Below are 13,558 nucleotides of genomic sequence, written 5' to 3' on the forward strand. Positions count from 1 at the left end.
CAGGGGCATGGGCAGAGGGCTGCCCCCCGTGCTGGGAAGGAGGCCTTGAGCTGCGACAGGGATTTGCACTCGGGCTGAGCCCCCAGGGAGCTCCCAGCGCCTCCCCCCAGCACCCGGCAGGCGACTGTCCATTTCCACACAACCCCCGTTGCGCTCGGCAGCTGCCTGCCCTCCCGGCAGCGTGGGCGCTAGGTGGGGCCGGCGCGGCCCCGGCGATGAGCCTGCAGGCAGCCCGTGGAGCAGAAGGAGAAGTCGAGGTAGTGGAAGGGGATCCGGCCCAGCAGGGACTCGCCGCACTGCCAGCAGCGCCTGCACAAACCAGAAGGTACGGCATGGGCCAGCGTCTGGGGGCCAGGCCTGCTCCCTGCCAGCAACTGGACAGGGGAGCTGCCAGCCCCACAGGGGAACAGTGCCTCCCCAGTGCCCCCCAGTACCTCCTGCCCCCCAGTACCACCCCGGGCCTGCAGCAGGTTCAGTGCCCGTTACCTGGTGTTGGCGAGAGCCGCGCCCGTGTCCGGCAGCTGGGCAGCCAGTCTCCGCTCGGCAGCGAGGGCCCTCTGAGGAGCAGAGAGCCAGAGCCCCAGTGAGTGGGGTGAGACCTGCCCCCCTGCCTGAGCAGCCCCTGAGAGCCGGGGCAGGGAGCCCCCCATGGGGGTTGGGGTGTCTGGGCCCCCCAGGCCTCACCTTCTCCCGGTCTGGCAGGGCCGCAAAGCGCCGCTTCTCCTCCTGCTCCTGCGCCCGCTGCTTCCGCTGTGCTTTCTGCGCCCGCTGCTTCTCCAGCCGCCCGGCCTCCATTTCCGCCGTCAGGGGCCCGGGCACCTGGGGAGGATGAGCTCCGTCAGCCGGGGGGGGGGGGGGGTCCTGGCTGCCCCGCCCGTCTCTGCGGACAGCCCCCACAGCTGGCTCGCAGTGGGCCGGGGGTTGGGTTCCTCGATTGTACGCAGGGGCCTTAACACTACGGCCCCTCCTGGCTCCTCACACGGCTCCCCCCCCCCCCCCCAACTCAGAGCGGGGCAGGTGCAGCCTAGGGGCAGGGCCCCCCAGCGTGGGTGAGGGGGCCAGCAGCCTGGAGCCGGATTGGTGCTCCCCAGGGAGGGCTCAGGCTCCCCGGGGTGGGAGGATTTGAGCTCCCCCAGCTGTCCGAGGGCGCCAGGGAGGGATCTCAGGGCTGAAGGGCAGCGGGAGGCACGCACCTTGGCCCGCCTGTAGTCGTACTTGGCTGGGTGATCCACCATGAACCTGCGGAAGACGTTGCGTGTCGACTTGTCGGCAGAGACGCAATACGGGGGTCGCTCCTGCCAGTCCCTGGGAGCCAAGCAGAGAGCGGCTCAGGGCCAGGATAGGCCAGGGCTTGCTGCTTCCCTTTGGCAGGCTGCCCTCCCCCCCAGCCCCTGCAGGACGGGCAGCCCCACGAGCCAGCCAGGCCCCGGGGAGAACTGGGAAGGGGACCCCGCCCCGCCCCTGGCCAGCCCACCCACCCAGCTGGCTAGATGTCCTGGGGCAGGGGAGAGGGAGCAGGCTGGGGGGCCCAGCAGCTGGAGCGGTGCAGGCGGAGGGCACCTTCCCGCAGGCCCCCGGGACCAGACCAGACAGAGCACTGAAGGGCGAACGAGGAAGCTGCAGACCCCCGGGCCCACAGGCAGGGCCAGCCTTGGGGGGGTGACTGCCCAGAGCGCTGGCCTCAGGGGGTCGCTGTACCTGAGCGCAGGGTCGGCACCAGCCTCCAGCAGCAGTCGCACGGCCGCCCCCTTCCCTGCCGCAGCCGCCACGTGCAGCAGGGTGAAGCCGGTCCCGTCGATGGGCTCGCCGAGCAGCGAGAGGAGCCCAGGGGCCGCGCAGGTGGGCTCTGACCCCTCACTCTGCACCCTGCCAGGGTGGCCTTGGGGCTGCCCCACAGCACCATCCTCGCTGCCCGCAGGGGGGGTCCCGCTCTCCGCCGCACCCAGGAGGCGCTGCAGCGTCCCCGCGTCCCCCGTCTTGCAGGCCGTGAACAGGGCGTCACGGAGCTGGCCCAGCAGCGTTTCTGGCAGGGAAGGACAGAGCAGCTCAGAGCCGGCCCCAGGGGCCCCCCAGCCCGAGCAGCACAGGGGTCTGACCCCTGTGCGGCATACACCAGAGTGCGCCCCCGGCCCATCACCCCTGGCTGTGGCTAAAGCATGGGCCAGGATGGCACCAGGCCAGATACAAAGCCAGCCAGACAGGAGATGCCATGTTTACGACCCGCAGGGTTAGCGAGGTGCACCAGCTTCTTGTTTGTCTGGCTCTGGCTCTGCCTGTCTCGGCCGGCCTGAGGAGCCGTTGGCCCCCGCTGGGCTCTCCCGCAAGGAGTGATGCACCGCGATCACCACCGCTCCAGAAGGGATGCAGACAGTGCTCCCCACAGGTCTCAGTGCAAGGGGCCACCGATCATTTCTGGGGCTCTTCTCTGCACCTCTCCGTTTTTTCAAACATCCTACTTAAACTGTGGAGCCCAGAACTGGATGCAGGACCAGGGGCGGTCTCCCCAGGGCTGTGTACAGAGGTAAAATCCCCCGTTCACACCCCACGGCTCACGTTAGCCCTTTGCCACAGCACCACCCTGGGAGCTCATGCTAAGCCATTTACCACTGACCCCCGAGTCCTTTCCAGAGGCCCCCACTCCACGGTGTGGCCTGCAGCCTCGCTGCTAGGGGTGGGCCTTTCCACCTGCCCATATTACAGCGCAGCCTGGGCGATCCGGATCGCTCTGTATGGCCACCACTCTGCTGATCTGCCTCTTTGGCCCCCGCTCGCACACAGCAGCACATGGGAGGGGTGAGCTGGGGGGGGGTCTGACAGGGCAAATGGGGTGCAGGGGAGGAGCGGCCTGAGCCCACAGAGCCCCGACGTGGCACACGTGGGCAGGGCAGAGACAGCAGCATGGCCCAGCCCGACTTACCTCCATTCTCCCAGGGAGCAGGCTCTGCCCCAGGCCCGTCCTGGGGCTCCGCCACCAACCCTGCTCCTGGCTGCGGTGCTGAGCCCTCGGGCTCTTCGTGGCCTCCTGGCCCCTCGGCGCAGGCCCCTGCTCCGGGAAGGACCAGGAGAGGGATAAACACGGTCCGGGGCCAACACCTTCCCCCCATCCCGGGGGCATGCAGCTTCCCCCAGCCCCTGCCAGCAAAGGCCAGGTGCCAGCTGCCCCCAGCGCCAGAGGCAAAGGCAGGGAAGCCAGCAGCTTCCACCTGCTCATGCACACACACACCCCCCCCGAAACACACACCAAAGGACACCCTGTTAGCTCCTTGTGCCGCGAGGGCTTTGCCCTTGAGTGGGGCTGGCAGGGCCACCAGCAGCGCCCGCCCCAGGGGAACCCCCCGTTCTCACCTCTCCCCACTTTGTTTTTCTTCTTCCTCCTCTTGCGGCTTCGCTTAGGCATCACCTCAAACTCCTGGAGCTGCAGCGTGCTCAGCGTCACCTCCACCGTCTCCAGCTCCCCAGCCTGGCTCAGCTCCCCAGCCTGGCTCTCCTCCTCCTCCGACGGGGCTTTGGGGGAAGACAGGTGGGATTGGGGCTGGTGGGCCCGCCCAGTGCGCTCGGCCAGAGGAGGCCCCACCCCTTCTCTGCAGGTGAGTTGGGGGAAGGGCCCGCTGGGAAGGACTGTGCCTGGATCAGAGCAGTCCAGGAGCGCCCCCCACGCCCAGACGGTGCCCTGCGGCAGCGTGCTCTTACGGGGTGCCCAGATGCCTGGAACCTGCTGTCCCAAGGGGACCACAAGGCTGGGGCACAAACAAGAGGCAGCTGCTGCAACACAGGGTCCAGTGCTGGGCACCCTCCCTCCCCCATCCAGGAAACACTCTTGGGGGTGGGAGGGGAGTCAGCCAGTGCCCTCCCCACATGCTGGCGCCCTTCCCCCTCACTCACTGCTGGCGTCACCCTGCTGGGGCTCTTCCACCGGCGCACACGGCACTTTCCTCCAGCCCTTCCGGGGGGAGCCAGCGAGATCCGCCACCGCTGTGTCCTTCCCTGCGGGACAGGAGCCTTGGGGCTGCGGGCCACCAGCTGAGCCCCACAGAGACCATCCCCAGACAGAGGGCAGAGCAGGGAGCCAGCCCACCCCCCTTCCACAGAGCGTGGAGCAGGGCAGGTGCTGCAGACAGAGCGGGATGGGGCACTGCAGCCAACCACCATCCCTGGGGGAGGAACCCACTGTCCCCCACCCAGGAGGATTCCTCTGAAGTAGGCAGCTTGGCACTGCCACCCTGGCCTGGGCAGAGTCTAGAAGCAATGCCATCCCAGCCGGGTGGCCAGGGGAACAGGCAGCAGGGAAGCAGACCACTCACACCTGGCCCCCAGCACCACTGTTCCCGCACCCCAGTATTCACCATACACCTGCAGGGTGGCCAGGGCCACGTGCACCCGCAGCACCTCCCTGAAGGTGGCTCTGCGGGTGCTGAAGGGGATGTTGTAGACGCGGGGGTCGTCCTTGTGCAGAGGGGGGTTCCTGCCGCCAAAGAGCAGTGCCCGGTTGGCACGGGGGGCACGCAGGAAGATGCGCTGGGCTCCCTGCAGATGCTGTGCCCAGCTGGCCAGTAGGTCCTGGATGTCCTGGGGGTGGAAGGGGAGGGATCAACGCTCGCTCCTGGGCCCCACCTGCCAGCCCTCCTCTGGACTGGGGTATGGCCAAGCACAGCCAGCCCTGTGCAGCTGGGGGTGCCAGGGCAGGGGGGACGGGGACTCAGAGGTTGTGGCCGTACAGCTTAGTGGTTCTGCTATTATCAAGGCATCAGTATGGTGCTCGCTGCAGGATCCCCCGTGTGCTGCCTGCCGGCCGCGCCCCCCAGCCTAGGGACAATGGGGACTCGTTAACCTTAACGACTGCTCTGATGCGTAAAGGGTACGCGAAGGGGCTTGGCTGAAGACGAAGGCTTTCGCCACAGCTGGTTGGAGAGTGGGCACTTCCCGGAGGCGGAGGTGACAAAGCAGGGTTAAAGGCCTCCTGGGGAGAAGCTTTGGAGAGAGACCCAGGAAGACCGGGCACGAGAGGCACAGGGACAGGCAGGCTTTGCAGCAGGGGGCCCGGGGCAGCGGTGGGACCACCCGAGGACCGAGAAAGCAAGTGGGCCATGGTGGAGAGAGGGTGCCGGCCTGGAAGTCAAGCCAAGCTCTGCAGCCGGAAGATCCTGGACCCCCAAGGACCAGGGCCCTGCAGAGCACGCTGCAGCGGGGAGGAAGCTGGGGCAGGGAGATGCGTGTAGGGATTATCGGTTAGGTCTAGATCTGGGCATTTCTCGTGCTGTGAAGTGAAGAGCAGTGGTGGGTAGGATTCTGTGCGGGGATGTGACCCCAGAGCGCCCGGCCGGTGGAGGTCTGCCAGGGGCTGAGTTTAAGTGATGGGGCCAGTCTGAGGGGCCAGCAGCAGTCCCCCGGGGCTGGGCAGGGGCCCGTGAGGTCTCAGCTCTCGGGAGGAGGAGCTAGAGAGGGGTCTGCATTTCCACTGTGCGCCGGACACCCCGAGCCAGGGCAGCGCCTGGACTGTTCAGATGCCAGCCAATAAGGGGCACTCAACTAGATCTGACAGGGCGCCCAGCAGGCTGGCCTGGGATCCTGGGATGGGGGGGGCGTTATCCCTAAATGCCTCTCTCAGGGACTGCCAGAAGCCTGGGGAGGGAGCCCAAAGGCCTGGCCCTGGGGTAGGAGACAGGGCATCCCAAGCACAGGGGTGCCTCTCTCATGTCCCAGCCCCTAAGCAGGGGGACTGAAACCCAGGGTGGCATCCCAGTGGGGAGCATGGCACTGTCCTAGCCTCCCTGCCAGGCCTCGATCCCCACTCCCGGGCACTCCAGCCATAGCACACACCCTGTCCAGCCTCTGCCCACGGAGCCACCTGCAGCCAAGGCCTTGGAGGGGCTGCTCATGGCCTAGGCAGCCCCCACCCAGAGGCTGCCCCAGAACAGTGGCGTGGCCAGCAGCGAGGGCCCAATCCTGAACTGGGCCCGTGCACTCGCCCCTACCTTGAGCAGAGCCGCCTCGTTGTAACGCCGCAGCGAGGCGCCAGCCGATTTGGGCATGGAGGCCTGGCCCTGGGCATCGCGCACTCCCTGCAACGTGCCGCGGCGGGCACGCACTGTGTACCGATGGAAGGTCTTGTGATCCAGCACCTCAGGCCTGGGGGAGAGAAACCTCAGAGTGGGCCAGGGCAGCAGGACCCAGACCGTTGTTGCCATGGGGGAACAGGGCCTAAGGCCCACTCCATGAGGGCAGGCCTGGCCATGGGTCTGTGCGGCACACACTGGGTGGGTGTCAGGACTCCTGGGGTTTCTTCCCAGCTCCGGCACTGACTCACTCTGGGACCCGGGTGAGCTCCTGCCCCTGTTGGGGCCTCCATACAGAAGGGAAATGAACACTCCTCTTCCAGCCAGAGCACACTGCCAGCTTTGGGGGACAGACGGGCAGAAGAAGGGTATCCCAGGAGCTGCTGCTGCTAGGGGCCCGTGAAGGCTCTGGGAGTGCCACATGTCCCTGGGGAGAGGAGAGACGCCTTCTGGGCCAGCCCCACAAGCAGACGGGGCAAGGGCCCATCTCACCACGTCCCCTCTGCCAGGGGAAAACAGCCCCAAACCACCCACAAGCTACAGAGCTCTCCTTCCCACCCCAAGGCCCTCACAGGATTCTGCCCACTGGAGCAGCAGACCCTGCCCCAGCCCCATGCTCAGGGCCAGACTGGGACACTCACCCCCTGAAGACGGCTCCTGCAAAGTGTCCACCGCCTGTCATCAGGATAACCCAACAGGTGCCTGCGCCCAGGCTCTGCAGAGATGCCACCAGCTCCGCCTGCTGCTCACCACCACCCTGGCACAAGGAAACCCTCCTGTTAGAAGCCTGGTGGCACAGGCCCTCCCTCTGTTGGAGCCGATGACCCAGCGGGGTTTGCCAGCTGGGAGCCATTAGCCAGGGGCTCTGCAGGCAGTCAGGGAAGGGGCAGTCTGGGGGCTGACCCATGTGGCAGGGGTTGCCCCTTCCTGCTGAGGCCAAACAGGTGATCATGGCAGCAGCAGCTCCCATCTGAACAGGGCTCATCATGCACCAAGTAAAGCCTTGGTTCCAGCCGGATGAGCTGGGCCTGGCCACCCCCCTGCACTTGGGCAAGGATCCTCTGGCAAGCACCGCTCTAGCTAAACCCCGACCACTTGTATAATGGAACAGCCAGATCCCGACAGAGCTGGCGCTCGGCTCCCCTGCACACGCGTCCAGCTGCCCGCAGGATCGTAGGGGGCAAAGAGGGGTCAGGGGTCCCAGCCAAACCCCGCTTGCTGGCCCGTCAGGGCTATCCCGGACCATGACCTGCTCCAGGACCTCTGGCAGGTCACCGGGGATGGGGCTCAGCACTGCTGGGCTGTCGCTTGCCTTCTTACTGCCCAGCACACAGCGGTAGGCGGAGAGCAGCTGGCCCTGGGAGTTGCGGAACAGAACCTTAGCCGAGCGGTGGCTCTGCTGGCCGCTCCCTGGGTCTGCATGGCCTCGGGGAGGGAGCAGGTCGGTCTCGCTGCCCGAATCGGAGTTGTAAGAATCGGACCCGGAGATGCTGGAGACATCACCTGCAAACGGGGCAGGAGGGGGACAGGGCTGTCAGATGCTAAGGTGCCCGAGGAAGGCACGAGTCCTAAAATGAAGAGGAGGGAACAATTCCCAGTCCACTAGGATCACAGCGCCACCTCCTCCACGTCCCACCTGGAGACCTAGAGATCCCGCGAATGTCCACTGCCCTCCCCCCCTCCTCCCCCCAGCCTTCTAGGTCATGTGCGATGGCCTCTCACAGCCCAGCCAATGTGAACAGTGTGGAGACAACCCATCTGACGCTCCTGGGGTAGCGAACCAGGCAGACGCTGTGGAAGGAGTGCACCACATTCTCGGGTGCAGCAGGATCCTGGGGTGGGGGGGAGCGAGTGTTTGAGGAGGGAGGCATCCGCAGAACATACAGTCCTCACTGAGATACCCATCTATGGCCTGGTCCCACTTGACAGGTCAGAGCCAGCCAGCTCCAGGGGGCAGAGGAGGGGCTAGAACAAACCTCACCACAAAGAGCAGAAGAGAGGCCAGCCTGGGTCAGACCAAAGGTCCATCTAGCCCAGTCTCCTGTCTGCCGACAAAAAGAACAGGAGTACTTGTGGCACCTTATTCTTTTGCAGATACAGACTAACAGGGCTGCGACTCTGAAACCTGTCTGCCGACAGTGGCCAGAGCCAGGTGCCCCAGAGGGAATGAACAGCACAGGGAATCGCCCAGTGATCAACCATCCTGTTGTCCACTCCCAGCTTCTGGCAAATCTTTTTTGAGATGGGGCTACATCTACATCTACATGCAGTCTTCAAGATGTGGGCATACTATGGATTTATATAGCGGTAATGTATGACATGTCAGGACCTGAACTCATCTCAGAGGAGCCTCCCACATGGGGCAGGAAAACAAAGGGATCCAGGAAGCAGGCAGCTACTAGGGAGAAGGTAAGTGGGACTGGTGCTCAGAGCTTCTCCACACAGTCAGGTGCCAGCAGAAAGGCTTCCTGCTTCCTATGGGCCCTGCTGAAGAGTTGCTGTGATGGGGTGTACCAGACATTTGATGCCCCTGCCACATTGTCACCTCTCCATCCAAAGAATGCATGCTCTCTGGGGAGAAAAAAGTAGTGAGTTTAGACCTCCAAGAGCTGCCTAGAAAGGCCACCCCTAGGATCAGCTGCTAGTGGAACCAACAAGAATTGATCCTCCAGCAGGTAGAAAGGCCAGGAGTGGGCAAAACCCAGTCAGGGCCCAGCAGCCAAGATAAAAACACGTAGCTGCCTCCTCCAGTGGCCAGTTGCAGGTGAAGCTAGGATGGGGAGGAAGGATTGCTCCAGCTGATCCCAAAAGCCAGTCTAGTCAGGGGCCTAACCCCAGGCGCACCTTTGGATTGAGCCAGTGACAGATTGTTTTATGTTGCAGAATTTGCAGCGCAAGGGACACCTAGGGTTGGATATCAACTGATAATTAATTAAAGGGTGCTTGCTTCGTGCGGCACTCCACCAGCTCAAGCAAGCCTGTGACAGCAGCCCTTCCTGTCTGTCCCCCCTCACCTGCACGGGTCTTCTCCTCAAACTCCTCTGCTGCAAGTGCCCGGCGCCCCAGCAAACGCTGCTTCAGGTTAAAGCGGTGCCAGTCCAGGCGGTAATGCTCAGTCTGGGAAGGAAACGGAGTGAGAAGGGGCCTCCCATACTGATAATCCCCCAGGTCGGATGAATGGAAGCGCACCAACCCATGCCCCGGGACTGGCCAGTGCGGAGGTCCCCTCAGCCAGATGCCAGCCTGCCGGGGACTTGGGAATCAGCAGAAGCTGCCTTGCTTTATTGGCACGTCATGGTCACTTGGTTAGCTAATGCCCTCAGTGCCAAGTTCCCACCCTGCCCCCAGGGTTGCAGAGCCTTGGCACCAGCTTGCTGGCCCAGGGCTTTGCAGCATGTGGAAACTGGTAATGTGGCTATGCCAGAGCTCCCAGACCCTGCCCAGCTGAGAGATGCAGCCGCAGTTTACCAGGGGCCTGAGGAATGCACTTGACTGGCTTAAAATAGAATCAATTGCAGCCTCCCTCGTTCTGTGGGTGCGGCTGATGGAGACTACAAATCCCAGCGTGAAATACTCCACCTTGTGCCAAGTGGGTAAGCCCAAAATGGAGCACTGCATTTCAAGACCAATAGTCTCTGGGCTGCATCTCCGCGTACCAGGCCACAATTGCGGATCTCCATGGTCCACACTTCGGCCATTCACATACCCATTTCACACAACCCGGCTTCCCCAGCTGCCTGCTCGCTCACAGCACTGCCTGCTGGGGGCAATGGCAAACACACCACCCCTCTGCCTCCACCCCCGAGGCTGCTGCCTACCTGCTCCTCCCTGCTGTCAAACACCCGGGAGCAGGCTGAGCAGCACATCCGGTCCGATATCTCTGGGACCCCTCGGGCTCTCTCCTCCCCATTGGCCACCACTAGCTTCTCTGAAAGAGGGAGAGGAGCTCAGGGAAGATATGCCACTTCCATTGGAGAGGGACAGAGGGCTACAGGACAGACAGATCACTCCAAAGTGTGGCTAGAGCAAAGAGTGAAGAGTCAGTTTGACTGTTCCTGACTCTGACACTCACTTGATGCATGGCCCTGGGCAAGTTACTGCACCTCTGTGCCTCAGTTTCCCCACATGTAACATGGGGATGATACCAACCCACCAAACAGGATTAGTTTCAGTGTGTGCGTGAAGTGTTTTGCGCTCCTCAGGCTGAAGGTTCTTGACTGGGGTAAAGCAGCTCAAACCAGAGCCCATCTCCCCACCAAGCCCCAGAGAGTGGGATACCTCTTAGTATTGGACTGCAGCAAAATCCCCCCACTGGACACTCTCCCACCCTCCCCCACAGGAAGCCCCTCCGCTGGCTCCACTGCCCCTCTAGCCAGCTCACTGGCTTTTATGCACTACCTTGCGTTATGGCATTAGAGTCTGTGGACCGCACGTCCTCTGAAAAGCCATTGACGAGGGAGAGTCCATGCAGGAAGGTGGGGTCCTGGGCACCCTCAAACACAGACCTGACCTCGAGGGGCTGCATTGTTTCCAGCAGGAGTCTGAAGAAGGAATGAGAGTGAGGTAGAGAGAACCATCGACAGGCTCCCGTGCCCTGTGACTTGGCACCCGTGCCCTGGCAGGGATGGGCAGTCGTGCCACCCCATTAGCTGGAAGAAAAGGAGGACTTGTGGCACCTTAGAGACTAACCAATTTATTAGAGCATAAGCTTTCGTGAGCTACAGCTCACTTCATCAGATGCATACTGTGGAAAGTACAGAAGACGTTTTTATACACACAAACCATGAAAAAATGGGTGATTATCACTACAAAAGGCTGAGGGCTGCCGGGAGGAGTGGGAGGGCTGACGGGGGGGGGGAGGGCTGTATTGATGGGGGTTCTGGGCAGATGGGGTGAGTGCTGGGAGGGTGAACTGAGGGTAGTGGGAGGCAATGGGGGAGGGGGACTGAACTGAGGGGCGCTGAAGGGGGGGTTGGGTGAGGAGAGAACTGGTGGGGGGCTGGGGGACAGGATAAAGTGCTGGGCAGGAGACTGCAGATGTGGGGGTGAGAGCTCATTAGCTGGGGGACATGTGGCAAAGAGCCCGCAGTGCTGCTCTTGGCGATGGAGGTTCCCCTCCAGGACAGGGCTGCTGGCTTTGGAGCAAAAGGTCCCAAGTTCTATCACTGCGGCCATGTGACCGCCGAGTGCCTGGGGAGCCTGCCACGGGCTGCGCCACGGACACCAGGCACCAACCGCATCGTGACCCCGCCGCAGACGTGCCAACTCTTGGGGAAGAGAACGCTCACATGGCAGGATGGTTCTTTCCAGTCAAACAGGAGTTACCCGCCCTGGACAAAGGAATGCGGTTTCTCCACCAGGTAGCTAATTACAAAGTACTTTGAAAGACAATGAGAATTCATTTACACCTGATAAACAAAGCTGTCAAGCTAACAAGAGACAGGAGCCGACACTCCAGCAGGGAAGAGAAAATTCACCTGGGGGGGGGTCCCCTACAACCCTCAAATAAGCAATTGAATCAACTAGAAAAAAAATGAGAGTTCTAAAAGTGAGGCTTAATTTTATTTAGAAATCCTGTCAGCCACCCAGGGCCTGAGCGGGGCTTTGGCTGTCAGCCCAGGCGGCTGCTCCCCTGCTAGCCTGGGAAGTGGGAGAGGGGACCCCACTGCAGCCCTGCCCCCCTCCCCGAGGTCTGGAGAGGGTGAAGAACCCTAAGGAGCAGAGGTGAGGCTGGGGACTGCCACGAGGAGGGGGAGGGCTGACGGGGGGGGAGGGCTGTATTGATGGGGGTTCTGGGCAGATGGGGTGAGTGCTGAGAGGGTGAATTGAGGGTAGTGGGAGGCAATGGGAGAGGGGGACTGAACTGAGGGGCGCTGAAGCGGGGGTTGGGTGAGGAGAGAACTGGTGGGGGGCTAGGGGACAGGATAAAGTGCTGGGCAGGAGACTGCAGATGTGGGGGTGAGAGCTCCTGCAGCTGGGTTTCGGGGCGAGCCGTGTCAGTCTGTATCCACAAAAACAACGAGGAGTCCGGCGGCCATATCTAGCCCATGTGGGGGAGCGGGCGACACTAATTGCCCCACACACGCACCTTGGGAAGGGTTGCGGGGGGGGTTTCAAACGCCACGAGACTGGCCGAAAACACACAATTAAATCTGGGTTTAAATGTCGCGATTTGGGGGCCGATCTCCGGGTTCCCGAGGGTCCGACGCACGATTGTCGATCTCCTGAAGGCGGCAATGCGGTTAGAGGGGTCAGCGCAGGCCAGGGACGGGCCACAGGGACCTTGTGCCCTGACTGCCCAGCAGAGCCTGGGGGATCCCGCCCCCCCCATTGGCCAGGGGGACCCAGGGAACCCCGCCCCCCCCATTGGCCAGGGGGACCCAGGGAACCCCGCCCCCCCCATGGGCCAGGGGGACCCCGCCCCCCCATTGGCCAGGGCACCCAGGGGATCCCGCTCCCCCCATTGGCCAGGGGATCCCGCCCCCCCATTGGCCAGGGCACCCAGGGGATCCCGCCCCCCCCATGGGCCAGGGGGACCCAGGGAACCCCGCCCCCCCCATGGGCCAGGGGGACCCCGCCCCCCCATTGGCCAGGGCACCCAGGGGATCCCGCTCCCCCCATTGGCCAGGGGATCCCGCCCCCCCATTGGCCAGGGCACCCAGGGGATCCCGCTCCCCCCATTGGCCAGGGGATCCCGCCCCCCCATTGGCCAGGGCACCCAGGGGATCCCGCCCCCCCCATGGGCCAGGGGGACCCAGGGAACCCCGCCCCCCCCATGGGCCAGGGGGACCCCGCCCCCCCATTGGCCAGGGCACCCAGGGGATCCCGCTCCCCCCATTGGCCAGGGGATCCCGCCCCCCCATTGGCCAGGGCACCCAGGGGATCCCGCTCCCCCCATTGGCCAGGGGATCCCGCCCCCCCATTGGCCAGGGCACCCAGGGGATCCCGCCCCCCCCATGGGCCAGGGGGACCCAGGGAACCCCGCCCCCCCCATGGGCCAGGGGATCCCGCCCCCCCATTGGCCAGGGCACCCAGGGGATCCCGCCCCCCCCATGGGCCAGGGGGACCCAGGGAACCCCGCCCCCCCCATGGGCCAGGGGATCCCGCCCCCCCATTGGCCAGGGCACCCAGGGGATCCCGCCCCCCCCATGGGCCAGGGGGACCCAGGGAACCCCGCCCCCCCCATGGGCCAGGGGACCCCGCCCCCCCATTGGCCAGGGCACCCAGGGGATCCCGCTCCCCCCATTGGCCAGGGGACCCCGCCCCCCCATTGGCCAGCACTTCCCGGCCGTGCCCCGCGCGGGGCCAGAGGGGCCCTGCCCCCCGAAGGCCGCGAGGGCGGCGCTCACCTGTCCGGGGGGAAGCGAAGCGGGTAGCACCTCACCCGGAAGCCAACGGCAGACGCGCAGGACGTCACATCCGCCCCACGACGGAACGCCGTCGGGGACAACCCTGTAGCCCCGCACCCGCCGCCTCTCACCCGCCCTCGGATTGGCCCCCGCGGT

General features: G+C 64.3%; 1 protein-coding gene across 2 annotated transcripts; it reads right to left on the bottom strand.

The window, feature by feature from the left end:
* Positions 1–126: 126 nt before the first annotated feature.
* ANKZF1 (ankyrin repeat and zinc finger peptidyl tRNA hydrolase 1) lies at positions 127–13,418 on the bottom strand. Of its 2 annotated transcripts, none has more exons than XM_074966980.1 (16): positions 12,142–12,281; positions 10,452–10,594; positions 9,872–9,981; positions 9,068–9,170; positions 7,366–7,556; positions 6,695–6,810; positions 5,973–6,126; positions 4,344–4,566; positions 3,883–3,984; positions 3,346–3,504; positions 2,918–3,043; positions 1,699–2,023; positions 1,194–1,305; positions 685–819; positions 487–557; positions 127–309 (listed from the first exon to the last, which is right to left on the bottom strand). In XM_074966980.1, the coding sequence occupies exons 2-16, from the start codon at positions 10,576–10,578 to the stop codon at positions 189–191; spliced, it is 2,175 nt and encodes a 724-aa protein (XP_074823081.1). In that variant the 5' UTR covers positions 10,579–10,594; positions 12,142–12,281; the 3' UTR covers positions 127–188. The 2 variants fall into 2 exon arrangements, with proteins under 2 accessions (XP_074823081.1, XP_074823080.1); XM_074966979.1 differs by lacking the exon at positions 12,142–12,281 and adding an exon at positions 13,403–13,418 and having other exon boundaries at positions 128–309.
* Between the last annotated feature and the right edge of the window lie 140 nt (positions 13,419–13,558).

Source organism: Natator depressus, chromosome 11, assembly GCF_965152275.1.
Source record: "Natator depressus isolate rNatDep1 chromosome 11, rNatDep2.hap1, whole genome shotgun sequence".
NCBI lineage: Eukaryota > Metazoa > Chordata > Testudines > Cheloniidae > Natator > Natator depressus.

Excerpts from the sequence above, each read along its gene's own strand:
- ANKZF1 (XM_074966980.1), bottom strand. The coding sequence starts at position 10,578 with ATGCAGCCCCTCGAGGTCAGGTCTGTGTTTGAGGGTGCCCAGGACCCC. Across the intron at positions 4,567-5,972 it reads ACGAGGCGGCTCTGCTCAAG|GACATCCAGGACCTACTGGC; the intron begins GTAGGGGCGAGT and ends TTCCACCCCCAG. Across the intron at positions 3,044-3,345 it reads GAAAAACAAAGTGGGGAGAG|GGGCCTGCGCCGAGGGGCCA; the intron begins GTGAGAACGGGG and ends TTCCCGGAGCAG.